Raw genomic sequence first — 27581 nt, 5'->3', positions numbered from 1 at the left:
ACTAATCTAATTAATATAACCCACAATTAAACTACTTCTAATTATAAAATTATCGCCGTATAAGTATGCTGGCCGGAGCAATCAAATGCTTCACTTCGGCCAGCTTTTTTTAAAATTATTTTTTTTGGGTTGTAAACTTTCGAGCATGGTGTCGTGCATCGCGGCAAAAAAATGGCATGAGGTATAATCTCATTTACCTTAATTAGTAGAATTTCATTATAAGTAACTAGTTCTTTGTAGTCTAGTTTGTCTTTTTTGATTACATTATAGTTTCTTTCGTTTATTTCCCTTTATACCTAGTCAAACTTATCCAAAAAAAACAGCTGTTTACTTAGTATTATCGGTTGCTTATTAGGCAGTTACATAAATCCGATATATCATCTAGTATCAGTATTCATTAATAATATATTATTAGATTGGGTTAAAGTTTGGGAAACAGTTTGTTCATCTTCGTAAGATATCCAGCTTAATAACTTTATAATTGAAATATCACCATTCGCTCGTTTGTTCGGTGATATTTTCGAATTACACCTTATACCTTATAATTCCATTCGCTAGTCAATTATATCAATTTACCCTTACAATCGCTTTATTAGAAGAATCATAGCAAGAATAAGAAGAAGATCAGAAAATACCTACCTAAAGTCAAAAGAATGAATATTAATTTACAGTATATACCTCCTCAACTTCAAATAACTATTGAAAATCTGTCTCCTTATCCTGCTCAGACTAATTCAATAATGTCTTCATCTTCAGGTAATATGAATCTGAATTCTAATATGTCACCAATATGTAATAATGCTCTTCAACAGTTTCAATCTCAAACCCCCCCTCCTCCATATAGTGCTACTGAACAATCACCTCAGTTGGCTCAATATCCCCATTTGACTAATCAAAATCATCAGCAACTGCATTTACAGACTCCGCAAACTACAACCAGTCCAACATTCTCAAACTTTATTCATAATGAAGCAGTTTTCTTTTCACCGGTTGTTCCCATGCCAAATCAATTTATTGGTACTCCTTCGTTAAATCAGAATACTAGTCCTCTTAGTACAAATCAGCAAACAAATACTCATCCAATGATAACTCCTATTACTCCCAATATAGGAAATGTGAAAAAGAATTATAGTGAAGTAATAGTGAATGCTCCTACCTCTGTTGTTTGGAATTTGAATGCAACTCCTTCACCAGTAGTACAATATTCTCCTGGAGCAAATCCCATTATAAGTCACAATGTTCATAATACAAATTATTCAAAATCCGATACCACTATTGGTTTAGGTTTGTCTATGGACGACTCGTTGCATCAACAGAAATTCCAGCAATTGCAGCAACAGCATATTCAACAACAGCTACAGTTTAATCAACAACAACAACAACAACATCAGCAGCAGCAGCAGCAGCAGCAACAACATCAGCAGCAACATCAACAACAGCAACAACAGCAACAACAGCAACAACAGCAACAACAGCAACAACAGCAACAACAGCAACAACATCAACAACATCAACAACATTTTTTCCCTAATCCACCACCAACTATAAAGACTGAAGATCAAATCCAATTCAACAATGGACTCTCTGGTTCCATGATAAATACCAATATCCCTTCCCCTAATAATTCAAATGTAAAGAGAGAGCCAGTCACCAAAAAGGTGAAGAAAGAAATCGATTCACCACTTCCTCTATCTGAACAATCATTCATAACACAAGTTCCTCGAACAATACCTATGGGAGAGTCAATATTGTATTCTCCACACTCTCATTATGGTGGTAACTCTACTGTTGATGAAGGCGAATCACCAAGTACAATTCCTGCGTCAAGTCCTCAGTCACCAAGATCTCTGACAACTAATAGTGGTGGACGACATGGGTTTAAGAAAGAAGATGTAACTGTTGATGATATTTTGAGTGGTGATCCGTTTGAAGAATTATCATCTTCCAGTCCCGATAAGGGTATAGATGGTCATGACGATGAGGAAACTTCTACAGATGCATTAATTTCCGAATTTATAGATTTTGATTGCGATGAAAAGGAAGAAAAAGATGGTATAATCAAAACTGAAACTTTATTATCATCTCCAAGTTTATCTGATTCTACTCTGCTGTCCAAGCTTGCTAGTATTGTTGAAAAGAATTCTTCTAATCTGTCTATTAAGAATCTTAAGAAGAAACCTTCTGTATCGAAGATTAATAAGACTCCTAGAGCAAATTTAAAAAAGTCATATTCATTTAGCGGTAATATTATATCTAATGGATTATCAAATTCTACAGCAACCACTATTACTGCTGCTAATGCTAATAGTATCTTAAATTCTAAGATGAGTAAATCTCAAACTACTTTGGTTCTTGATGCAGGATTACTGACTAAGAGATCTACACAAGTTATAAAACCAACAGCATCTTTATCATTTTCTGAATGTTCTCAACGTATTCCAGTATTTGCTTTAGGTAATCATTACTCGTTTGTTTATGAAAATTTAGATGCTAAATCATCTAATGGTAATAATTATAATAATCTACGGAAATCAAAATCAACTCAAAATTTCAAGACTTTAAGTCATAATTCTCAATACCAATATGATTATTATAATAATACTGGAATAAATGAATCTACGACTAAGAAAGAACAATCACCCAGAGTTTTAAAGAATATGAAGGCTGGTTTAATTGAATTTCAGATTGATTTAAATCATAAACGGTAAACGGTAATTGCCATCTGTAATAACGACATACATTAATTAATATTAAACTTGATACTAAAAAAGTTGTAACGAAAATTCAATACTGACATTTAATTCATCATTTATTTGCATATATATTCATCTATATATTGTTATTATTATTTATTTATTTATTAATTAATTAATTATTTATATTGTTATTAATTCTGTATTTATCTACATCTTTGTATATGAATTAATATCACATAGTACTGGTACATAAATAAGTGTGTATATTGTAAGATTGAGAAGAATGCTAAATGAGGGTTAAAGAATATGTTTATTATCATATTCTAATAAATCTATATGGTACATGTTTAATTGATTAATGCTAATAAAGAAGTGAAGAAATTGTAGTCACTATAAGAGTGTCTCACCTTCTACAAATCTTTATCTCTAGGAACATAATCTTCAGCTCCCAAAACATTTTCAGTTCTAAACCTTCTATATAATGATAATTGACCATCATTACCGTATGCTATGTATGCTAATCCAAATGGTACAATTCCCATGGCTATTATATTAAAGAATGCAGATCTTGGTTTGAATCTGAAATAGTTCCCAAAGTTTTCTTTGGCTGCATTGAATCTTTGTAATTCTCTATCTGGTCTTAAAGTACCTGCCATTATGATTGGAATTGTTTAGCTTTTGTATAGTTTCCTAGTATGGTATATTGCTTATTGGTATTGCACTGTATGAATGTCGTTTTTTTGTAAGCTGGTTTTGTTGAAATTTTTATTGGTCGTATATATGCAGGTCCTGAGAAGTAGAATATTAGGTGTCGTGAAAGTTTGCACGTGATGTTATGATTTTCTTAAAGATTATACATACCATAAACAAATTTTATATAAGTGAATTATTTTTATTATTGATTATATCCAGAGTGATTCAATGGAACCATGACGGAAATTAATCAAAAAAACAGTTCTGTTGACTATAGAGTTACATCTCTATTAACTGAACATTTTGGATTCCCACCATTAGCATTAATTGATGATGTTATTAATGCTGTTAATGAAATTATGTATAAATGTACAGTTGGAATTGAAACATATTTAAAGGAGAAGAGACAACAAGCACTTGATTCTATACAAAATGGAGGTAGTAATGATATAAATAATAATGTATTTGTTAAATTACCAAGTGATGAAATTGAAATTGGTACAGGGAAATTAGAAACATTATTAGAGAATCAAGTTGATAAAAATTTTGATAAATTTGAATTATATACTTTAAGAAATATTATGACATTACCTCTGGATTTAGTTGAAGAAGGATGGATTAAATTAAAACATCATGAAGGTATTTCATTTGGTAAAAATAAAGAGAATCAAATAAAAAAGACAAAAGTTGATAATCAAATTAATAACTTAATTTCGAATATTAAGTTAGAATTACATTTACGAAAGATTTTTAAATTACAAATTCAGAAGGCTAAAAAAGTAATTAAGATGCTCGAATTATTTCGAGATAGTGTTAAATTTTTAAATAATTCATCCTCATCAGGAGAATATCAATTATCGCAACAAGCAAAGGACGCGTTTAAAGCATTATCACCAGTAGAGGAAACATTATTTTTCTTATTAAATCAAGTTGATGATTTAATAAAGCAAACAAGAGCATTAGCAACTCGTGTCAATGAAGATACAACAATTTCAAAAATCAAATTCACTCCTAATTTGAGAGATCGATATATTGATAATAAAGCCATCAAATTACTTCTGAAAGTTGGTATAACGGATAAAGTAATTAATACAGCCACTGATGCCATGGATATCGATCAGGAGTCAGAAGTACCAATTGAACATGAAGTTGAAGATGAAGTTGAAGTTGAAGTTGAAGAAGTAGAGGAAGAAACTGGAGAATTTAGAATTAATAGTCAAAATAACATTGCTGATGACGATACTCTAGAATCGAATTTTGTGCCCGATATCTCGCTAACTACAGAACTAGAATCTATAAAAACTATATCTGAAACTTTAGCGGATAAATCGTCAACTACAGATTAATTCTTGTCTTAGTTCCCCATAGTTTCATATGTGTATTATTATGTAATTTAGAATATAATGTATTATACTTTGCAAGCGCGCTTATGGTAATCTTTCCCTTTTCGGTAACTGCAAACGACCCTTACTCCCAAAAGCAAAAAAAAAGCCTTATTCGAAGATTGTTGGTCAGATGACATAGATATCGTAAATTGGATACAGTTAACTATATGATCAAAATCGTTTAATAATTTGAATTATAGATCATATAATAAACAATCTGAAAATAAATACTAAACTTCATCTATTGGTAGCCCAAGATGATTAATATAGTAATGTCAGTATTGACATCGGAGCCCGTTGTCGAACCATGGAGACGACAAATATCAGGATTAATGGGGTCAACTTCCTTAGCATGTTGGATAGTATTATTAATGCCTCAATTAATAGAGCAATGGAGATTAAAATCAGCAGAAGGAATTGCTATTGGTTTTATTAGTATTTGGTTCTTAGGTGATGTATTTAATTTAATAGGATCTATTTGGGCTAAACTTTTACCTGAAGTTGTCTTCTTAGCAGTATGGTTTTGTATTGCTGATTTCCTCATGATATTTTCATATATTTATTATACTCATATTTATCCTAAACATCATCAACATCCTCATCATCATCATCATCATCCAAATCAACATAAGAAGAGTGTCAGTAGTACTCGTTCCCAGGGAACTATTGAACCTAATGGCTCAACTCCTACAATTAGAGTATCAGAATCAACACCTTTGGTTACAGCAGGTCAAGATCATGAACATCATCACCATCATAGTCATGATCACGAGCATGATCATGATCATGAACATGAACATCACCATCATCATAGAAGAAGATCTTCAACTTTAACAGACATTGCATTAGAACCAGAATATCATTCTATTTTCACTAAATACATATTACCAATTTTATTTGTAGTTGCTACTGGTATATTGGGTTTTTATTTAGGTAGTGCAATTCCTGATAAAGATACTGATAATCCAAATCCAATTCCAACTCCTGAACCTCAACCAATTCAAGTTGGACCACAAATTATGGGATATTTATCGGCTTTATTATATCTTGGAGCTCGTATTCCTCAAATTATTCAAAATCATAAACGAAAATCTGTCCATGGATTAAGTTTATTATTCTTTTTATTCTCTACTTTGGGTAATTTGACTTACGCTGGACAAATCTTATTTTATCGTAATGATCATGAATATATTTTATTGAATTTGAGTTGGTTATTGGGATCATTAGGAACAATTTTTGAAGATTCAATAATTTTCTTACAATTTTATATTTATAAGGATAGTAAAAGTGAAGACGATGATGAAGATACAACAAGCCTTGAAGGGTAAACTGAATCTTATAAATTAATTAATTAATTATTCCTTTCTCTACACTTGCATTTTATAAAATATTCACAATAAACAAATTATGTACAATAATAATAACTATAATAACTATAATAACTATAATAAAAAAATAAAATATAAAATATAAAATATAAAATATAAAATTAGATTTGAAGTAAAATCAAGTGAATAAATATTCCACCAATGGCCAATGTCAATATAATAAATAATAGTAGTAATAATACTGGAAGATGTAAGCTTACATATACTGTAGCTTTGCAATTTTAGCATTTTTATTTGATTTCTTTCCTTTCCTTCTTCCTTTCTTTCTTCCTTTCTTTCCTTTCCTTTCCTTTCCTTTCCTTTCCTTTCCTTTTTATTTTCTCTTCTTTTCTTTTCTTTTCTTTTCTTTCTTTCCTTTCCCAATTGATAATATATTGTACAGTCTATAAATCTAAAATTTTGTTGTTTCTTGTCTGTTTGTTTGTTTGTTTTTCCTTTCTTCCTGTGATTGCCTTTTTATTTAATTTACCCAAATATGATTTGACATAGTATACTGTTTTGTTCTAAAAAATTCTCCAAATAATAAAAATAACCGAAACGAAATAAAATGAATTGTAGTTTACTTAATAATGATGGTCTTATAAATATTTCTTGAAATGTTCATCCTTCAACCATCCAACCTTTTCAAAAGCAGCATATAATCTAGATGCCTTATTAACATCTATTCTACAAGCTTTTTGAGCATCAGTTCTTCTGAATTGTTTACCTTGTTTAAATCTTTCAATCTTTTCAAAGAAAAATCTTCTCTTTGAATCTAAATATACAGCAACTGGTAATCTTAAAATTGAAGCCAATACTAATTCAGCTGGATGCAATTTATTACGAAGTGGATCGTTCGATAAATCCATTGGTTGTCCCTTCCATTCAATACGCAATGCCTTAGAATTGTTAGGTGGTAATGTTTCAAATGCATTTGGTGATAAATCAGGAATTGATTCATCAATAAGCATTTGTTGTTGTAAAGCAATTGAAGGACTCTGATTATTTGACAGACGGAATCCAGGAGAAGAAGCAACCTTTCTCTTCTTTGGAGCTGGAGATGAAGATGGTGTGACTGTTGATGTTGGTAATTCTTCAAAATCTGATGAAGAGTCATCTCTAGTTGATTTAATAACTCTTCTGGTTCTAATTCTTTCAAATGTAGAACCCAGCCCATCATTATCAGAGAAATCGGTAGTTGGTTGTTGCTTTCTCTTGGTGTATTTTCTTACTGGAATTGGAGCAGCATAAGATCTTGAAGCTTCAACTGAAGAGATCAAACTATAATTATTAAGAAAATTTTGATGATATGTTTTATAATCAGTAGTTGTTCTAGAATTAGGATATGGATTAATGGTTAATTTATAATCCCTAAAATTTTCAATTTTAAATGGTTGATTTGGATTAGTAGATTTTAAAAATGATTTTTCTTCAACTGTAATAATTGGCTTTGAAAAGGCACCACCAGTATTTAAAGGAACATCATTTCTTTGGTAAGGAGATAATGGTGGAGATAAGATTGTAGTAGAAGTAGATGTTGAACTTGTAGCGGCAACAACTGCAGCAGCAGCAGCTTGAATTTCTTTTTCTTTACCATTTGTAACATCTGGATTAGTAATATTTGATTCTACATTATTTGGAACTGGAGTTGGAGTGAAATAAGACTTTGGGTAAAAATTGGATGTGGTTGGGATAGTAACCTTAGGTTGATATAATTCGTTGGTAGACATCTTTGGAGTGGTTGGAGTACTGGGAGTATTTCTAGTATTTGATTCTGATTGTAAAGTAGGAGTTAAACAGCCTGTTATATCTCTTTGACTAAGTGATTTAGATGAGATAGGATGATATAACAAGGACATATGGGGTAGTTTATAGTGGAGGTATATTCTTCTTTTCTTCTTTGATGTTTATTATTAATTAGTTCTTTACTTAAATTGATTTAATACGAATAAAATTGGATGGGATGGGGTTTTTATATTCAGCTTAAGAGGTAATTCGTTTTGTGTGCCAAAAAAATTTTGTAATTTTTGCAATTGATATGGGGTTTTTTATGTAATAATTTAAATATTATATTATGGAATGAATGTAACGTGCAATTGAAACTCAATTGAATGGATATATAAGGTCAATTCGTTAATCGATACTATTAAAGAAGAACAATTGATGTTGTTATAAAAGTTTTAAATTTTATCTTTATAAAAAAAGGTGATTTTGCATATATATATGATTAAATTTTTTTATATGGCATTTGTTTACAAAAAATTTTTTTAGCTTTTTTTTAAAAATTATTTGAAGTCATTTCTTTTTTTTGTCTTTTTTTGTTAATTAAATGATGACAAGAGCTAATATATAGGAAAATCCGGGACTATATACAGTACCGTGTTACAAATTTAATATAAAAAAGAAATTTATATAATAAAATTAAAAGAAAAGAATAAAAAAAAAGAATAAAATCAACTTGTGTGCAGTATCTCTTCTTACCGAAAGACCGTTTCGTTTCGAGTCACACTATAGCTAAAGATAGTTAGTCATCTCCTTCTAATAAATAGTTTAGCAATTGCGGAACAATTATGGTGCTATGTTCCATTCATAAGCAGATATTTTTCGATTCTGTTAACTTACCACTTCGTTAAGTATTTCCTAAAACCGCAATCGAACTTACTCTTGAAGCTTACTATTGTCAAACCTCTGATAAGATAAAAAAAAAACAAAAGAAAAAAATTGTGAATTATAATGAAAAAGAAATTTAGGTCGTGCCTTTCCATTCAAACGGGTATTTATAATTACTATGTTTGGAAGTAAATAACAACAGATTTCATGTTAGATCTGAGTATCTTATCTGGTTGTGAAGTGTTGGGGTTGCTTATAGAGAATACGCAAACATTGAGATATAATGTTGGCACTTTTACTTGAATCGAATAGATAGCGGCTTTTCTTTGTTCGATGTTAATGTGTCCCCACAAAAGTTAAATATGAAGGGCCACAAAGCAATAAAATATGAGCCCAATCGCTTTTCATTAACTGACAACATTCTTCGGTAGAGTAAAACGCCTGTAATGGTTTAGTTGCGCAGTAAATCAAAGTGTGCACATAACCACATTGACCTGCCAAAGTATTAATATTTACATTACAACACGTACGGCATAACTTGTTGTTTAGATAAGTTAGCAACAGTCATTCAACATAGCTATGGAATATTCGAAATTTTCCATCAGTAAACAGATCATTTACAGTTAAGGTTGCATGCAGGTCTCGGAGCTTCACATGAATATGTCTGCTTCTCTGATACGATGAGGCTTTTGTTTTAAAACATAGTATTGCTTGATTGCAGTAAAGGAGAGTGAGCTACTCTTAATATAACCAAAGTGGTACGATTGAAAGAATCAAAAAAAAAATTGAATAATCCAATATAATGTAGTATACAAACAAAAAATTTTGAAGTGCGTAGTTGACTGCAAAAAATGCAATTATATAAGTTTCTGTTTAAGCTTTCAATCAGAATAGTAGAATCCTAAAAAAATAAGATATACAATTTATCTATTGATTAACAAATATTCTAGTTTTATCACTGAAGTAGGATGAATTAATTGGGCAACCTTTATCACAACATGTATAGACTCATCTCCTTAAGTATGAGCAAAGCTTACACGCACTTCTAACTTTTTTATTTTAGTATACTGCACGACCATGGACATTGCTGCCTTACAAAGAAAAATATTAAGTCAGCTTAAAGAATAGAATGCAAATTACATTGATATGTGGAAAACCAATGCTAAGGCAAAGTTTAGCTTCAACTATGATGAATTTTAAAGGTAAGCTATGTCTAGCACCCATGGTACGAAGTGGAGAGCTTCCCATGAGACTTTCAGCTCTACGTAATGGTGCAGATATAGTATGGACTCCTGAATTGGTGGATAAGAAACTTATTCAGACTACTAGAGTTATAAATTCTAAAATAAATACAGTGGATTATGTATATATTAATGAAAAGCAAAAGAAAAATTCACTTGTATTTAGAACATATCCGGAAGAAGAAAATTCCAAAATAATCCTTCAACTTGGCTCATCAGATCCAGAGTTAGCTGTTGCCGCATCATTAAAAGTTATCGATGATGTTAATGGGATTGATTTAAATTGTGGATGTCCTAAAAACTTTTCTACTCATTCTGGTATGGGTGCTGCATTATTATCTACTCCTGATTTACTTTGTTCTATTCTTAGTAATTTAGTAAATCGAGTTGGTAAACCTCATGGAAAATCAATTAGTTGTAAAATTAGATTACTTGATGATTACAAATCGACTATATCATTAATCGATAAAATTTGTGAAACTGGTATAACTAATTTAACCATTCATTGTCGTAGAAGAGATATGAGAAACAGGCAAGATGTGATTTGGCACTATTTACCTGATATTATACCCCGTATTCAAGCAAAAGGTATTTCTGTCATTATTAATGGTGGTTTATTATCCAATGTTGATTTTAGGAATATGCGCTCATTATTATCTCAAGATGTTGGTGGTATGATTGCAGAAGCAGCAGAATCCAATCCGACTATCTTCAACAAAGATGGACCATCGTTACAGCACGAAGTTGTTTCTAATTTTTTATCTCTCTGCAAAATTTATAATTATGACTGTTTTCCAAATTCGAAATACATGTTGCTTAATCAAATTCCTGGAAAATCTCCATATTATGGTAAAATAGCGAAATGCAAAACCTACGATGATATAGAAAATGTTTTAAATGATTCAGAAAATTTCAAATCTGATAAGTTCTTGTCAAAGATATATATAAAAGATTTGCAACAGAATAAATTTTTCGACTCATTGGTTGATTTCAAAAAATACTTGGAAGATAGAAAGAATAAATGGACAAATTTTCTTGAATCATTTGATGCAAAGGATATTAAAGAGCCAGAAGTATTGGATCCAAGAAAAAGATCTATAGAAGCTGTATCAAGTTCACCAGCTAATAAGAAACCAAAATCAAATTCCGAACCGGTCGTTAATTCTAATACCGTATTATCCACTTCAATTGGATCTAATAATATTGTAGCGTCTTCGGTTATTTCCAATTGAGTTATGTTAGTTATTAATTTATAGATAGTTTTAATGGTAGGTTAATCAACGGTTAAATAGTAAAAATGTATGTATTACATGATTAAAATGTATATATATGAATAATATTTTACACTAATATTATGAAGGGGCAAATGAAGGGTCATAACTATGTACAAAACAAGATGGCAAAAATGGAAATAAGATTTATTGTAAATATCTCTTAATTCCGCACCAAGCTCCAGCAGCTCCAGTAGCCAACACCGAAGAGATAAACATTGGTTTAACACCAGCACTGGCTCTGAAAATTGCACCAGCCAATGCACCAGCACCAAGAGAATTTAAATCATCATGTTTACCTCTAACAGCGTCCAATGTAGAGTCAATAATATTATAAGTCATTGCAATAACACCAGAAGAATTACCTAAGAAAGGACCCCTTTTAGTTATATGATTTAAAATAGTGTTTAATTGTAATTTTGGTGGAGCACCTTTTGGAATATTGTTAATACCTTCTTGTAAACCATATAAACCACCAAAGCCTAAACCTAATAAATAAACTGCCCCAGTACCATAACATAAATCATCACTCCAACTTCTAGATGGAATTATACCTTGAGAACCCTCGACATTGTTCAATTGTTCATCTTCTAAGTCTAAATATTCAATGCCCTTGTCTAATCCAGCCAAAGGATGTAATCTAGACGAATCGAAAATTCCTGGAGCTTTCAATATGTTGGAGACATCAGTAACTGATGAAGGATCAAATCCCAATGTTTGTTTCAATTTTTCATTATTATTGTCATTATTAGTAGAGGTAGCATCTTTGCTAGATTGTGATGATGATGACGATGATCCAAATAACCAAGATGACATTGTGAAATATTTTGATTTATTTGTAAGTATATATATTTAAAGTGATGGTAGTGAGGTATGCCTTGAAATTAATTACAGGATGAAATGAAAATGTTACGAAATGAAAAAAAATCGAAAATAAGCACGATTGATGGGAAGTTGATCTATGGTATCTATTACTATATAGGCACCCCGATCTCTATTTTCCTATCCGTATGATATCAACTTGTTAAGTATTAGTGAAAAATCTTCCCTTGACCGAAAAGATTTTTTTTCTAGCAGTGACCGGTAATTTGCATGTTTTAATCTCTAAACTGGAATGTTTTACATGTTACAAATTACACATTACTTGTAAGTGAGATGAAGCACGTGATTAAATGTTAAAGAATAGGCAATATTTGAGCCGGAGACGACCTAAGATTATATTGTGGTAGAATTGGCTGCAAGTTTAATTACACATATCAATACTTGTAAGAGATTGGCTGTTCATCCACGATGATTGAAAAGTTTTCTCTCTAATTTGGCGAAGGTATAAATATGGGCAATTCGCCTCTATCATTATATAGTTACTACTTTATAAATTAGTGGAAGAAGTTTGTAATATAACTCTCAATTTTGTAAATTAAAAGTTAATATAATCACTAAGGTTAGACTTGTTATTAAGTTTCTGTTAATACTTTACATTTATTTATTTACTCTACAATACAATTGTTAAAAGTATTATATTAATAAATCTATTGGATTAAAGTTGACAAATTTAAATGTATAACTTCGAACGCAAACTCGATTATTAGAAATTCGATTATTAGAAAACCTGAAAGGACAAAACTTTCATGTTTATTCAACATTCCATCCTATCTGGCACCCCTGAGGTTCCTCATTCTTGTCATATATATAATGGAATCCATAAAAAGAAAAACAGCGTAGCTTTGGAAAGTGGCCAATGTTATCTTCTATCCATGTTACTAAGTCTCTGATATTTCCCTCTGCCTCTTTCATAGGCTCCTTGACCTCAGTATAATATAAGTCCATTAAATATAAACCACTTATCTCATTTTCACTAGAAAAATTGTTGATCTTGACAATTTCAAGAGTCGAACCGCAATTCTTAAACAAATCCTTAACTAAGTTGCAATTGGCTTTACAACTGCTTAATGCGTTCTCATTCAATATATCAAGAGAAAACCTCCTAAGCGGAAAGTTTTGTGATTTCAAAGTCTCACTAATTTGTTCACTCATATCATCTATTCTTATAACAAGTGTCTTTATGTTTGGCATATATTTCATCAAGCTGAGAGTGATGTTCTGATTGACAAATGTTGTTTTAAGTTCAAGTTCCTCTATATTTTCACAAGAGATAATCTTCAAAAAGGAGTTTATTATAGGTTTCGTTACGAAATCGTCAATAAACACGATCAACGATTTAACTTTAACAAAGGTTCCTTGTAATTGGTCTAAGATTTCAACAGTTGTATCAACTAATGAACATGCAACTTTCTTGAACAAACCTATAATTTTCGTATTTTTTATACGATCAATATATGCTTGGGAAATATCACGTAAACTAATCCACAATAATTGATAAGATATTTGATTAAATTGATCAGTTGGATGTATAGGTTCCTTGTAGTCATCAATTCTAACGTAATAGTCGTGACCCTCTTGATAAATATCGGTATCAAACTCCTCCCCCATACAGAATTTAAATTTATCCCATGGAATACCCTCGAATTTGTTTAAAATTGTGTAATTTGTATTAGTGAGTGTATTTAATTTTCGACAATGTAATATCTGATGCCATTGTGGGTTTATAAATAAAACTCTCTTGAATAACTTGTTCATACATAACGAGTGAAATCTGGAGTTGGCAAGACATAAAGCTAACACGTCGAATTGATTCAAGTAATCTATGATTTCCACCAATATTTCATCAGGTAAGAATTCTAAACTAGTGATTAATTTCGGTGCTTGTAAAGATGAATTCACACATGCAGTGGTAGATTTTGCATCATTTCTGGACCATATTTCAGCAATAAAACTACAAAACTTATTACAGACTAAACGAATCATAATGAAGCATTGAACTATAACTGAATGAATGGTAATACTGACTGAAAGATTAAGATAATTATTGCCTAATTGTATTTTCGCAATTAACTATGCAATAGAATGCAAAATGAAAAAAATCTAAAGCAAGAACTAGAAAACCGAATTCTGAATTATAGTTAAAGGAATTTTTAATAAAGATTTAAAATGTCTCTCAAGACTATAGGATAAAAGCATATCAGTTAAATATATATTGGTGGCAATTTAATGATATTTAACTTTATCATATTCTATATACATGTATTTTGCAGCTTTATTATCAAGCTATTGTACAAGCAGAGGAACTGAACTACCAAGAAATTGCCTGTAAGTAGCAGGTGGTGCTCTGATAATATGGATCATCGACTTCTATAAGACATATTTATAAACTACATGAGAACAAATCACTATGGTGATATATAAAGCATTTGGTCAATTTGGTTAAATTAGAATAGATTATTTGCATCTTATATTTAGCCTCATGCACGACCTCCGACATTCCAATAATGACGTATCTAATTATACTACTACAGATACTCTTTATTGTCACTTAGCCATTTATATTCCCTCACATCAATTATGTGTGTATCGTATCGATACACTACTCCTTGATTTCCGCTAACTATTTAAGTAAGGAGAATTCCTCCTCCTTTATGAAATAGTTAGGTTTTTATACTCTATCAAATATATACGCTATCAATTATACTATTAATTCACTATCGATTCTAAAGTTCTATAATATCTGGTCAAATCAACTACCTTAACAAACCCCTTCCGTAGAGTAATTGCTAACTTACTCAACCTCTGTCATCACTCTTGTTACAAAACCAAACCACCATATTCTTCAGTCTCAGTATTAGTCTTCCCATTAGAGACATTAATACACCGAGTGCGACATGTTCAACCAAAATACGTAACGTGTAGGAATGATAGAAAAATTGGATGGAATAACTTATCAATTTCTTTTTGCATAGACATTTCCAATTGAGATTGGATCGATCGACCATTTCCATAACGAGTCGGAATGACCTGCAGGCGGCTTGGCTATTCTACCATACAGAATACTTCAGCATTTCCATATTGTTTTCGTCTATCTAAACCTTTACCGAAATGAAAAAGAGATTGCAAATGATGTTAGAGAAAAGACAGTAATGGACATATTTGAAATCTTATTAGCTACTCGATCTCAAGTAAATAGGAGTATCATTATCATTAAGGTCAATACAAAAGTCTATAATCTCTTGAATATAGGCCAATCAGAAAAAATGGTTCATAAACTCTTCCATAATATTTGGATAAAATGGATTAGTCTTTGTTTGGTAACTTATCAACTAGCCGATTAAATGGGAGACTACAGGGAAATGATACCGCGCAAATACCCACAAATGCGATAATACAATATATCCAGGGCTCCACCTCTGAAAGATCAGGGAGTGTACTGTCTGGTTCCTCTAACATTATTGATGGAAAGGGTATAATCAAACAACAATCTGTTGCAAAAAAGTGACATATACTATTTTTTTTTACAGCACTTTTGGCGCTACCATACTACAAACTGAAACACATCGATATAGTCATTTTCTACAATTTACAAAATGTTAAATAACCAATATAGGTGAGAAAGTCTTTTGGCAATAAAAATATGCTTCTAACTTAAATAAATTAAGCATTACTTTGTCTTTTTATATTGGCATAATTGGGTTGTAAATATGGCCCAATTTGGCCATTTCCGTACCTGCATGTAGTCTAGTACCAAAAAGGATCACCAAAACTGGAAAAATTACAATATTTGTAGGTAATTCAGTATAGGGAACTGATAAAGAACTCATATGTTCGGGACATAAAGCTAAGGAAACATAGTTTTAAAACCGTTAGATTCGTATATTTATTAGTTTACTAAATATAACTTAAATTTTATATTTTATTTTTGAATTATTTGATTGACAGTATTGCATTAATTTCCTTAAAAGTATATTACACTAACGAATATCATGAATGGAAACCAAAGTACATTCAAAGATATACCGTCTGATTCAGGAATTCTAAAACCGCAAGTAACTTATGTTGATGATAAGGAAAATATAGAAGATTTTATAGGACGAGAAGTTAAATTAGATAAATATGAAAATCATTCAGCACTTGTAACTTATCACCCACAAATTCAATATGTACCTCCTTTAAATTTTTCATTAGTTGAAGATCAAATATATAGATCTGGATTTCCTATGCCTATAAATTATCCATTTTTAAAACAGTTAGGGTTAAAAACTATAATCTATTTAGGAGATCTTGGACATGAAAAGCCTAAAAAGGAGAAGAAGAAAGAGAAAGAAAAATCTAAAGATAAAGATAAAGAAGGTAAGAAGAAAGATAAACAAAATACAGTTGATACCTATAATAATTACTTAGAATGGATTTCAACTACAGATATAACTTTTCATAATCTTTTGATCGACTCCTCTCAGGAACCATTCAACAAGCCTGAAGAGTATAGACAGGCCCATGAATCATTAACAAAGGCTTTGTACATAATTTTAAATAAAAATAGTTTTCCTATATTAATCCATTCAAATAAGGGTAAACATAGAACAGGTTTATTGGTTGGATTAATCCGAAAAATCCTCCAAGGTTGGTGTATCAGTGGAATATTTGAAGAATATGAAAAATTTGCTATGGGTAAATCCGAATTTGATTTAGAATTCATAGAGTTATGGCAGCCTGAACTATGGATTAATGATGAGTTAAAACCAGATTTTGTAAGAATATGAATTATGATAATAGTATATTAATAGATGTTATATATAGATAATAAATATAACAAAAAGCAATCAGTAATCAGTAATCAGTAATGGATAACAAAGAATTAAAACTAAACTCAAACTAAACTAAAATACTTAAAACTATAGCTATTTATCTTCTAGAAACTATTTTTTAATTCTCTTAGTTTATTTATAACGTCTGAAGGATTAGTAAATCCAGTCTTTTGTTGCACTATAGGATCCAGTAATCTCATGAAGGGATTAAATTCTAATTCATCTCCAATGGTGAATTCACCAGTAGTGAATTCATTATCATTTGTAAACTTTTCTAATTTCTTAAGAGCTTCATTATTCAAAATTGTCTTGGAAAATTTTATATTTGAAGCAGTATATTCATGACCTGAATATACTTTAGTATCCTTTGGTAATTTTCCTAAAATATGATTTAAAGCTTCATTCATTTCTTCTCCAGTTCCTTCAAAGAATCTTCCACATCCACTTGTAAAAAGAGTATCACCAGTGAAAACAGCTTTTTCTTTTGTTTTTGTATCTAAAACATAATAACAAATAGAATCCTGAGTATGACATGGAGTATGTAAAGCAGTAATAGATAAATGATCACCTAAATCAATAACTTCTTTATTTGATGGAGTATAAGTAACTAATGAAGATTCTTTACCAGCAATAATTGGTAAATCAGGATATTTTGAATGCCAACTTTGATTTCCTCCAGCATGATCATAATGATGATGAGTATTAACAATTGCTTTTAATTCAAAATTAGGTTTCTTTTCCTTAATATAATCAGAAACTTCTTCAGGTTCAGCTGGATCAATTAACCATGCATGCTTTGTCGGACTATCAATTAATAAGTAAGCATAATTATTTCCACTACCCCACCTCATAGGAATTGATTCTATATGCATTTTATTAACTAAAACTTTAACAATTCTTCTTGAACTGACCTTTGATTTAACAATTGATCTCGTAAAAAGCATAAACCTTGAAAATTATCTTTTTCCGATTCCCTTCCTTGTTATCTATTATGACTAAACTGGTGTCTTACAAATCTTGAAATATTGCTATCACAAAATTGGGGGTTTTCGGGTATATGCCGGACATTAGTATCCGAACTTTTACATGTACCAATAGATCAACTTCCATAGCAAATCATTAATTATATTAATTTATAATAACTTATTAGAGTATAGCAAATAGTATATACATCATTAGCAATAATTATTAATTGATAATTATCATCAATTAATTGAATTTAAGTGCCCCATTTCTTAGCTACCATACCATCTGGAGGACTAGTTTCAAATTTCTTATCTTTAGCTTCTGTCCAATTAGTAGTTAATACAGTTCCATTAGATTCAACATATGATTTCATCATAGCTCTTCTTGTATCATCATCTACATCCTTATATAATTTTTTAAAGAAATCATTTTCATCTGCCTCCTTTTCATCATCATCAGTAATCTTAAAGTTTGCCCAATTAACTGCCTTTTTAGATGATGATGGATAAGATAATGGACCAGTATTGGAAGAAGTATCGGTTGTATTTGTTATTACTGGTTCATTAGAAGTAGTAGTAGTAGTAGTAGTAATTATACTTTCTTCTTCATTTCCCAGACCTTCTAAAGTATGCCATTTCTTTTGCACTTTCTTGACAAGATTTATTTCTATTTTAGTTCCATAAATTTTGTAGGATGATTTAGTTTGATCAATTTCAGCATATAAAGGATCTAAATTATAACTATATTCGGAACTTGATGAACTTGGGAATGATACTGAAACAGCATGAGAATTAAATTCTATATTCAATTTTTCTTCTTTAATACCTTTAGCATAAATAGTAATAATTACTGTATCATTAGTTTGATACCAATCATCTCTAATCTTGATTTTTAATGGTGCTTGTTGATTAATTACATCAATACTGGTTGATGGTTTATCAGATATATCCTTAATTTCTTCAATTTTAGGTATATCCTTAACATCAGAAGATATTGGTTCTGTTTGCTTTATTCCGGCAAGTAAATCCAATTCATCTTCTTCCTCTTCATTTTCATCTTGTTGAGGATTATTTTTCAATTCAAATTCACATTTAGCTTTCCACATTTGATATTGTGTGTCATTCTTATTGATGGCAAGAGCTTTTTCAATTTGATCTAATGCCAACTTATATTTCTTTTCTAAAAAGTAAACATTCCCCAATCTAAAATAACTTAAGGCAATATCATCTCTTTTACCTCTTTCTTCAGCTATAGTATAAGCTGTAGATATATCCTTTTTAGCTTCATCATAATTTTTCAATCTTATATATGCACTCGCTCTATGAATTAATGCTTGGAATGCTTTAGGATTTGTCTTAAGAGCCGAAGTAAAATGGCCAATTGCTCCAAGATAATCACGATTTACTAAGGCAGTTTCACCTTTCTTAATATCTACTTCAACTGTCATTTTGTTGGTCAATAAAGAGAATAATATGATACGCCAGTAGTTGGAAACAAATTGGTATTTAATGATCTCGCTAAGTTATAGAATGGTCTAGAAACATCTCTACCGCAATAACTAAGTGTGCAAGTTGCCGCATTAGCTTACTGCAAATTACTATATATATTTAATATTACATTCCTATATATATACATTTATATACATTTACATTTTGGAAACTATTAGTTGGACTAATTACCAAATTCTGTCTAATAGTTTAAACTTACTCAGAGATCTATTTCTATGTTCAATGTTTGGTAAACTTATCCACATGATTAACATTGAAGAATATAAGGCAATAAAAACAGGCAAAACAACAAAAGTACCAACTTTTTGAGATAATAGACCAACAATAAATGGGAATAATGCACCACCAGATGATCCAAATGCCGTCATTATTGTTAAAGAAACCACTTGAATCTTACGAGGTAATAACCCTTCCAGAGCACTATACATAATAAGTAAAGAATAATTTGGACCAATTGCAATACCAGCTAAAGCAACAAGAACTGCTTCAGCAAATAAATTTGGTATACCCCAAACTAATGCAACCATTATTATGGATATAATTGAAACAATAATCACACCTCTTCTTGCCCCTAAATAAATATGTAATGGACGAGTTAAAAGTAATCTTCCAAGAGTTAATCCACCCCATAAACCTGAAGCTGCATAACCTACAGTATTAATATTCCCCTTTCTATAATCTAAGAAGAATGTAACAATCCAACCAGCCAATGAAACTTCTGAACCCTGATAAAATAAGCAAAAGAATGCAATTAACCATGTATTTTTATTTTTCAATGCTAATGTCATATCACTTGGTTCTTGTACTATAGACTCTGATGAATCTCTTTCAACTCGATCTTGTAATTCTATAGTTTCAGGTTCATCATAATCCCATTTTTTTAAATCTTCATCTGCTCCTTTAAAAGATATAAAGAGAGCTATTCCATTCATTATCATAAGACCCAAAAGGAGTAAATAAAAAAAATGCCACTTAATTCCTCGTGAAACCATTACGGTTGCAAGTATAGGAGATACCGTTGCTCCAACTCCATAAGCACCATGTAAAAACGATAAATATTTAGATGCTTTATCAAATCTAGCAGTAAATACATTACTTTGAGATAAAACAGTTGCAAATCCAGCTCCACCAAAGAAGAATGCAATAACAATTATAGGAAATTTTGTACCACTAGATACAAGGGCATACATAATTGTTTGAGATGCACAACCTAAAACCAATGACTTTCTTTTACCAAACCAAGGTTGAATTTTATGAGAAATTGCAGCAATAAATATAAATCCAAGTGCATTACCAATCCAAATACATGATGTAACAGCATATGAAGTACCATAATATGCTTCAATATGAGGTAATAATGCACCGGGAGTAGCATCACTAAATCCACCTGAAAAACTCCAAAACACACAAGCTGCTAATCGATAAAGATTTCTAGATGGATTTGATAATGTCATCTTTTTCATAGGTAATTGTTGCTCTGGTATCTCTTCTATATAAATTGGATCATTAACCATACGAATTTCAGTAGTAGACATGGTTGATTCCATCGGTGGTCTACTGATTACCCCAATAATTGGGACTACATCCTTTTGCAGAGTGTCGATTTGATTATTTGTTAGTGTTTGAGATGGCATTTTACATTCTACTAACAGGAATACCTCCTTCAATCTATAAGTATATTACTACAAAAGTATTTGTACAATCGGTCATGTCGGGGTTGATGTGGGGGATTTCTGGGGGAGGGTATTTTTTTTTTGTCATGAGCATTAGTATAAATTGCTACTGTACTACACTTAAACTATTCTAATTGACTAATATACATTTATTAATTATATGCTATTGGTAAATAAGTAGATTAAGAATCTCCAGCGGCTTGAACCAAATCTAAGAATTTTTCCTTTGAAATTTCATTCATAAGTTCTTCCTTCTTAGTTCTACCAACCTTTTCTTTACTAATTTCTTGATTGGTTTTAATTTGAGTAGATAAAACTGCATTAAATAATCTTACTACCCCCTTTTGAGCTACCTTCTTTAACTTTCTTTCATGTTCTAAAATTTCTCTAACTTTTTCTGGTTGATCAGCACTTGGTAATAAACTTTTAATTCTATATTTATCTTGTAATTGTTTCTTTTCTGATAAAATGGCATTTCTAGCTTTATTTTCAAGTTTATCTGATTCTAGTTTCTTTAAAGTTATCTTATTTCTTGCTAATATTGGATCTTTTCTATTGTGTGCTTTTAATTTTGATCCTATAATAGCACTAAAAGCATTGGCAAATGATTCAGAACCATCATCAAGATTCTTTTTCTTTTTCAACTTTGGAAAATTCTCTTCTCCTTCGTCTTCGTCTTCGTCTTCGTCTTCATCTTCATCTACGTCTTTGTCTTCACCTTCATCAGAATCTTCATCATTGGAATCAGATGAGACATCCGCAACATCGACTTCGTCATCAAGTTCGAGATCGGACAATCCAGCTTCCTCTTCTTCATCAGAATTATCTTCTTCACTATCGAGTTCTTCTTGGTCTCGTATATTTTCTTCTTCACTAGAAACTTCCTCTTCTTCACTGTGATCTTCTTCCACCGTTATCTTGGCCTTTTTAACAGGCAAATTCTTTGACTTTGTTGGTTTTTCTAACCGTTGTTTCTTTAAGGCCGGTCCCATTATATAGTTCGGAAGTTATTTGTTTTATAAATATATGAATCTAATAATAATAGTACTACTAACTATTGCTTAATTATATCCATCTCATCTAGTAAATTATCTGAAAAATTTAGTATACAGGACATTGACTGGAAAATGTCGGTCCTTTTTTGTTGTATGTATTTCTGATTTTTGCAAACACAATGTCGCGGCTCTCAGCTCCCCAAACGCGACATAATTGCGACCCTTTTACTAAAAATGTAAACATATAGGTTTTGAAACTGTTTACATATTGTAAGAGATTTGTAAGAGATTTGTAATAAAGTTATATGGGATGGAATATCATGATGATAATGTTGACCAGAATGGCAGCAATAACAATAGTATCAAACAACAGGAATTAATAGAAATTTCTAGTGTACTACGACGTACATCTGAACTGAGCTTAAATAGTTTAGAAAGTATTAATGAACCAAATCGAAAAAGATTAAAAGTAATGGAACAAACCAAATATTCAATGTATAATGATTTCGAAGATACGGCTATTTTAAAGAAACGAGAATCATTAAATTATAGAAGACAACGTATTTCTGAATTAAGATCAAAGATATCTACTTTAATTACTAAAAAGGAAGAACATGAATTAAGGAATTATGAATTAGAAGAGAAATATTCTAGCTTAAAAAAGGGATTAGCATTAATTGAAAGTCAAATAGAAGAAATTAATGATATAGGACAATCATCAATGGAAAGACTTCGAGAGAAATTGGTTGTAGAAAAGAAAGCAGCTCGAGCTAATCATGATCAACAAGTAAATAGTATGAAAGAAAAGTATACAGCTGAAGCTGAAACAATAATAAATAAATATGAACAAGAATATGCAGAAAAATTAAAGACTTTAGTAGCTCAATCAAATCATTTAAAGGGAGAGATTAAATCAGAAGATCAGGAACATAATAGAAATTTAATTAAATTAAAAGAAGATTATCATAAGAAACTTATACTGGAAAGTACAAAGATTGATGAAAATATACGACATATTAAAGATAAATTGGTTAATGAAGAATTAGAAATAAAGAGAAAAGCTATTGATTATAAGAATACTGAAGATATTTTAAAAAATGACTTAACCAGTACTAATACTAGATTAAATGGACTTTATTCACAAATACTGTCTAAGTTTTCAAATAAAGAATCAGAAATTGATTTATTACGTCATACAATAATCAATAAAAAGAATCAAATTGATGAAATCACCAGTAATTTCAACTTAAAATCTAATAAAATTACTGAACATAAACAAAAAGTTGAATTAATTAATAAGAAATTAACTAATTATGAAAATAAAAGAAGATATTTACATAATAGACTTCAAGAACTTAAGGGAAATATTCGAGTATTTTGTAGAGTTAGATATGTTCCTGAATCAATTGATAAATTATCATTAATTGAAATAGCTGATGATGATATTAATGAGAATGCTAATCAAGAAATTATTATATCAAAGAATCAAGATGATGGATCTAAATATTCCAACTCTTATGGTTTAAGTAATATAAACAATAATTCATATACTTTTCAATTTGATAAAGTATTTAATATGAATAGTACTAATGCTGGTATATTTGAAGAGATATCTCAATTGATTCAATCTTCATTAGATGGTTATAATGTATGTGTATTTGCTTATGGACAAACTGGTTCTGGTAAAACGTATACTATGTCTCAACCACAAGATGGAATGATTCCTCTTTCACTTAATAAGATATTTGAAGATATTGAAGATTTAAAACTGAAAGGTTGGTCATATACTGTTGAAGGTCAATTTATAGAAATTTATAATGAAAATATTATTGATTTATTAACTCCTAATGGAATTAATGGAAAATATGAAATTAAACATGATGATATTGAGAATAAAACCATTGTTACCAATGTTCAAACTATTCAATTAAAATCAGAAAGTCATGCTAATAGTATTTTAGAAACAGCTACTAGAAATAGATCAACTGCATCTACAAAGGCTAATGATAGATCATCTAGATCCCATTCTATTTATATATTTAAATTACAAGGAATAAATTCGGCAAAGGGTATTAGTTGTCAAGGTACATTAAATTTAATTGATTTAGCAGGATCGGAAAGGTTAGTATCATCTCAAGCAAAGGGTGATAGATTAAAGGAAACTCAAGCAATTAATAAATCTTTATCATGTTTAGGTGATGTAATATATGCTTTAGGTCAAAAGCAAAACAATGGTGGTCAACATATACCGTATAGAAATTCCAAATTAACATATCTTTTAAAGCATAGTTTAGGAGGGAATTCAAAGACATTAATGTTTGTTAATGTATCTCCTTTACAAAAGAATTTGAATGAAACTATTAATTCTCTTCGATTTGCCACTAAAGTGAATACTACAAAACTTCAGCCTAGTAGACCCAGCTCAAGATAGGATAGAAAATAGAATAGTTTGGTTTATAGAAGAATTTAATAAGACTATAGTTTGTATTGAGTGTCTAATAATTGCATATATACAAGTAGTAACAAGCTATTAATCTGTTTGTCCAGCAATTAAATTATGTGAAGGCATATAATTAGATGCACCAGTCAATAAACCAGAATTAACAGCCTCTTGCCATAATTTGGGATAGTTGGATTCTGCCCAATTTGATAATTTCCTTTGCCCAGCCTCTTCAAAGCAAAAATTATTTAGAGCAATTAAGATATCTGTAGTCATAAGTAAATCATAATCATCCATTTCTTCAATTAATTCAAAAGTTTCATCAACATATCCATGATATACATGAGCAATTAAATATTGTTTATACATATCATGATTAGGTATAATTTCAAATTGTGATAAATTATTCCAAAATCTTTGTACATAAGCAAGATCTCGATAAGTATATGCCTTTATCATAATTTGAGCTGTTTCTTCATTAACTCCTCCATATTGTTTTGGATTTGAAGTCATAGTTAAAAATAAATCTCGAGCTCTTGCAACATCTTGTAAATTTGCAAAAGCATTTAATATACTATTTTGTAATTGAATATCTTGAGTATCTAATTTAGTATCTAAATTTAAATATGAATATAATTCATTTATACCTTCTTCATATAAATTATCTCCAAATATTTTAAAGAGATACATATAAATTTCTCTCAGAGGTGGTAGATGATCAAACATTTCACTCTTTTGTCTTATTCTACGGAATATTAATAATGCTGCATTAAATCTTCCCTTATTACAGAAGAATTCTATAGCAGGTAAATAATCTTTATAAGGAATATTAAAATATCTTTGAATTTCTCCATATATTACCCAATTAGTTTCAAATGTTTCTTCATTACAATAAGTAATTGCAAATTCATGTAATTGCTTAAATAGATGTAAATATTTTATACCATACGGCTTCTCTATAGGTAATCTTATACTTGAATATTTATCTATAGTTGGTAATTCTCTTTTCAACATTTCAATTAAATCTCCTATAAATTCAGCTTGTAACATCTTATTAGAAAGAGCAGTTATGGCTTCAATATTACAAGTTCCCGGTATATGTTGTTTAATTCGAGTGAATATAGGGAAAATATCAGAAATATTATCATAATGTTCACATACTAATATTATTAAATCATTTAATGTTTTAAATATAGCAGGATTAGAATCAGAATGCCATTGTATAGTATAAATTTGACTTTCATCAAATATATCTAATGCTTCTTGACAATCCTTGGTTTGTATAGATTTATCTATTCTGAACTTAAATGATTCAGCCGAGAATTCTATATGATGTTGACTTCTAAAATATTTAGTTATGGCATGAACAGTCTCACTATTGGGTGATACTATAGATGTACTAATACATTTCATAATTTTAGTATAAATATGATTCATATCCAATTCATTCAACTGATTAGTGGTGGCATCTTCAACGGCATATATTATAGCTTCAGACATATCAATATCTTCTGGTAAATCAGAATGGAGTATCTTGTAAATATTAGCCTGTAATCTCATCGTGACACTAAATTTAACATCATTCATCATAATAAATTCTGATAATTGAGTAGAGAGATCACTGAATTGATCATTACTCCAACATGTATATAATATATTTTCACATACACTCTCATTCTCCAAATCTTGTTGGAATATAGCATCCTTTATTATATCATGGTTTTGATTACGACTATTGTTCATTAATTGATTTAATACAGTTAACACTGTATTTTTTAATTTGATATCATTATTAGCTGAAAGTAATTCAATCGCAAAGGAAATGAGCTCTATTTTGATTTTATTGGATATATCAGGTTTTATAGTTGAAAGCATTTGCCATGTCATATACTGAATTCTATCTATACTTCTTTCAAGACTCTTATATGGGTGAGTAGTAGGGGCACTTTCTTGAAATAAGAATTCTATGAATTGTATGAATTGGGTATAATATGAATCACCTAATATATTGGCAGATGGGATTTTAATTGAACTTGATAATAAGATTTCAAATATGTCCATTACGGTCTTTTCTCTAACATCATTGGCAATTTTTTTTTCATTTTGGTAATAGTTTAGAAGTTCATTAGTAAATTCAGGTGAGATTTCATCCTTTTTACTTATTATTAAACTATATATTACCGTCTCAAGGTCTCGAAGTGTAGCACCAAGATCGATAATTTTTGAAAATATTCTCATGGGAATTTTATTTATATCTGATTTTGAAAAGATTTCTATTAACATAACCATATATTTAGGTAACTTGAATTGTGGTCTTTTCACTTGTTTGTTCGTTTGGATTTCTATTTGGTTTTGAATATTGTCTTGTTCAAGGATGCTTGTGCATGTGAGCTCAAATAACTTTATGAGAGTTTCTATGGGATAATAGTCTAGAATATGAGCTCTTTGTTTTCTGATAGAGGTTTGAATCTCTCCGAAGATTTTATCGAGTATTTCAATCTCTGCTGAAGATATTGTATGAGTATGTTGTATATAAGTATTAAACTTATTGGCTAATTTCTGATTTTTCACTTTTAATTTGCCTGGTTCTCGTAACAAATGTTTAAGTTCTTCTAACAGATTTTGGGTATTTGATGTTTCTGGAACCTCTATAGATGGTTTTGATGTTTTTGACTGTATCAACTGCATTGTTCCTTTGGTATTGAATTTACTCAATGGATTATACCATGATCTTTGTCTTGATTGGTATATCATAGGAGTTAAGGGCCGTAGACTCCATCCCAAACCCCAATAATTCCCGGTTGAACTGATACATCCAACTCCAGGAGCCCTGCCAAGCACTATATGTCTACTTCGCATTGGTTGTCTCCTTATTTACAGTGATAGTGGGGTCTAGTTAACTATTTCTAAGGCATTAACCAGTAATTTTTCAACTATGGAGCAGAGAAAAAAAAATAGTGTGCACAAAATAGGAAATGGATGGAGTAGAAATGGCTGTGAAATATCAAAAAGAGTCTAAACTGAATTATTATATAATTATTAA

At 30.2% G+C, this 27581-nt stretch overlaps 15 protein-coding genes across 15 annotated transcripts; 6 read left to right on the top strand and 9 right to left on the bottom strand. All coding sequences in view use genetic code 12, as the record gives it.

Annotated features, from left to right (window-relative positions):
• Positions 1-241: 241 nt before the first annotated feature.
• On the top strand, positions 242-2907 carry RJT21DRAFT_57986 (uncharacterized protein). Its single transcript, XM_064885109.1, has 2 exons — positions 242-1386; positions 1429-2907. Exons 1-2 carry the CDS (start codon positions 654-656, stop codon positions 2706-2708), a joined length of 2013 nt encoding a protein of 670 aa, XP_064736065.1. The 5' UTR covers positions 242-653; the 3' UTR covers positions 2709-2907.
• An 86-nt stretch (positions 2908-2993) lies between these two features.
• RJT21DRAFT_128832 (uncharacterized protein) lies at positions 2994-3419 on the bottom strand (the record flags this gene model as incomplete). The annotated part of the gene is made up of 2 exons (XM_064882931.1): positions 3111-3419; positions 2994-3057 (listed from the first exon to the last, which is right to left on the bottom strand). The coding sequence occupies exons 1-2, from the start codon at positions 3350-3352 to the stop codon at positions 2994-2996; spliced, it is 306 nt and encodes a 101-aa protein (XP_064736064.1). The 5' UTR covers positions 3353-3419.
• Positions 3420-3488: 69 nt separating this feature from the next.
• On the top strand, positions 3489-4911 carry MTW1 (MIND complex subunit). The gene has a single exon (XM_064885107.1). The coding sequence runs from the start codon at positions 3626-3628 to the stop codon at positions 4733-4735; it is 1110 nt and encodes a 369-aa protein (XP_064736063.1). The 5' UTR covers positions 3489-3625; the 3' UTR covers positions 4736-4911.
• Position 4912: 1 nt separating this feature from the next.
• Positions 4913-6323, top strand: RJT21DRAFT_57953 (uncharacterized protein). The gene has a single exon (XM_064885106.1). It carries the CDS (start codon positions 5032-5034, stop codon positions 6100-6102), a length of 1071 nt encoding a protein of 356 aa, XP_064736062.1. The 5' UTR covers positions 4913-5031; the 3' UTR covers positions 6103-6323.
• A 242-nt stretch (positions 6324-6565) lies between these two features.
• On the bottom strand, positions 6566-8412 carry RJT21DRAFT_57970 (uncharacterized protein). The gene has a single exon (XM_064885108.1). The coding sequence runs from the start codon at positions 7998-8000 to the stop codon at positions 6741-6743; it is 1260 nt and encodes a 419-aa protein (XP_064736061.1). The 5' UTR covers positions 8001-8412; the 3' UTR covers positions 6566-6740.
• Positions 8413-9937: 1525 nt separating this feature from the next.
• On the top strand, positions 9938-10960 carry SMM1 (Smm1p; the record flags this gene model as incomplete). Its single annotated transcript, XM_064885208.1, has 1 exon — positions 9938-10960. A coding segment is annotated over one exon (1023 nt), but the record flags the coding sequence as incomplete, so codon positions are not given.
• A 450-nt stretch (positions 10961-11410) lies between these two features.
• On the bottom strand, positions 11411-12079 carry TIM23 (protein transporter; the record flags this gene model as incomplete). Its single annotated transcript, XM_064885603.1, has 1 exon — positions 11411-12079. One exon carries the CDS (start codon positions 12077-12079, stop codon positions 11411-11413), a length of 669 nt encoding a protein of 222 aa, XP_064736059.1.
• Positions 12080-13298: 1219 nt separating this feature from the next.
• On the bottom strand, positions 13299-14128 carry RJT21DRAFT_3604 (uncharacterized protein; the record flags this gene model as incomplete). The annotated part of the gene is made up of 2 exons (XM_064884299.1): positions 13299-13349; positions 13472-14128. 2 exons carry the CDS (start codon positions 14126-14128, stop codon positions 13299-13301), a joined length of 708 nt encoding a protein of 235 aa, XP_064736058.1.
• A 1829-nt stretch (positions 14129-15957) lies between these two features.
• Positions 15958-16940, top strand: RJT21DRAFT_123332 (uncharacterized protein). Its single transcript, XM_064882687.1, has one exon. The coding sequence runs from the start codon at positions 16135-16137 to the stop codon at positions 16909-16911; it is 777 nt and encodes a 258-aa protein (XP_064736057.1). The 5' UTR covers positions 15958-16134; the 3' UTR covers positions 16912-16940.
• On the bottom strand, positions 16941-18065 carry GLO2 (hydroxyacylglutathione hydrolase). Its single transcript, XM_064882686.1, has one exon. It carries the CDS (start codon positions 17898-17900, stop codon positions 17061-17063), a length of 840 nt encoding a protein of 279 aa, XP_064736056.1. The 5' UTR covers positions 17901-18065; the 3' UTR covers positions 16941-17060.
• SGT1 (co-chaperone) lies at positions 18063-19391 on the bottom strand. The gene has a single exon (XM_064882685.1). The coding sequence runs from the start codon at positions 19367-19369 to the stop codon at positions 18176-18178; it is 1194 nt and encodes a 397-aa protein (XP_064736055.1). The 5' UTR covers positions 19370-19391; the 3' UTR covers positions 18063-18175.
• A 118-nt stretch (positions 19392-19509) lies between these two features.
• RJT21DRAFT_123329 (uncharacterized protein) lies at positions 19510-21221 on the bottom strand. Its single transcript, XM_064882684.1, has one exon. It carries the CDS (start codon positions 21062-21064, stop codon positions 19598-19600), a length of 1467 nt encoding a protein of 488 aa, XP_064736054.1. The 5' UTR covers positions 21065-21221; the 3' UTR covers positions 19510-19597.
• A 10-nt stretch (positions 21222-21231) lies between these two features.
• Positions 21232-22145, bottom strand: RRP15 (Rrp15p). The gene has a single exon (XM_064882683.1). The coding sequence runs from the start codon at positions 22093-22095 to the stop codon at positions 21286-21288; it is 810 nt and encodes a 269-aa protein (XP_064736053.1). The 5' UTR covers positions 22096-22145; the 3' UTR covers positions 21232-21285.
• A 241-nt stretch (positions 22146-22386) lies between these two features.
• Positions 22387-24577, top strand: KAR3 (Kar3p). The gene has a single exon (XM_064882682.1). It carries the CDS (start codon positions 22409-22411, stop codon positions 24527-24529), a length of 2121 nt encoding a protein of 706 aa, XP_064736052.1. The 5' UTR covers positions 22387-22408; the 3' UTR covers positions 24530-24577.
• Positions 24578-27500, bottom strand: RJT21DRAFT_123326 (uncharacterized protein). Its single transcript, XM_064882681.1, has one exon. The coding sequence runs from the start codon at positions 27395-27397 to the stop codon at positions 24629-24631; it is 2769 nt and encodes a 922-aa protein (XP_064736051.1). The 5' UTR covers positions 27398-27500; the 3' UTR covers positions 24578-24628.
• Between the last annotated feature and the right edge of the window lie 81 nt (positions 27501-27581).

This window comes from Scheffersomyces amazonensis, assembly GCF_036850825.1.
Source record: "Scheffersomyces amazonensis strain UFMG-HMD-26.3 chromosome Unknown RJT21scaffold_8, whole genome shotgun sequence".
NCBI classification, from domain to species: Eukaryota; Fungi; Ascomycota; class Pichiomycetes; order Serinales; family Debaryomycetaceae; genus Scheffersomyces; species Scheffersomyces amazonensis.
Note: the sequence above shows the minus strand (reverse complement) of the source record. Positions and strands in the feature narration are given on the sequence as shown.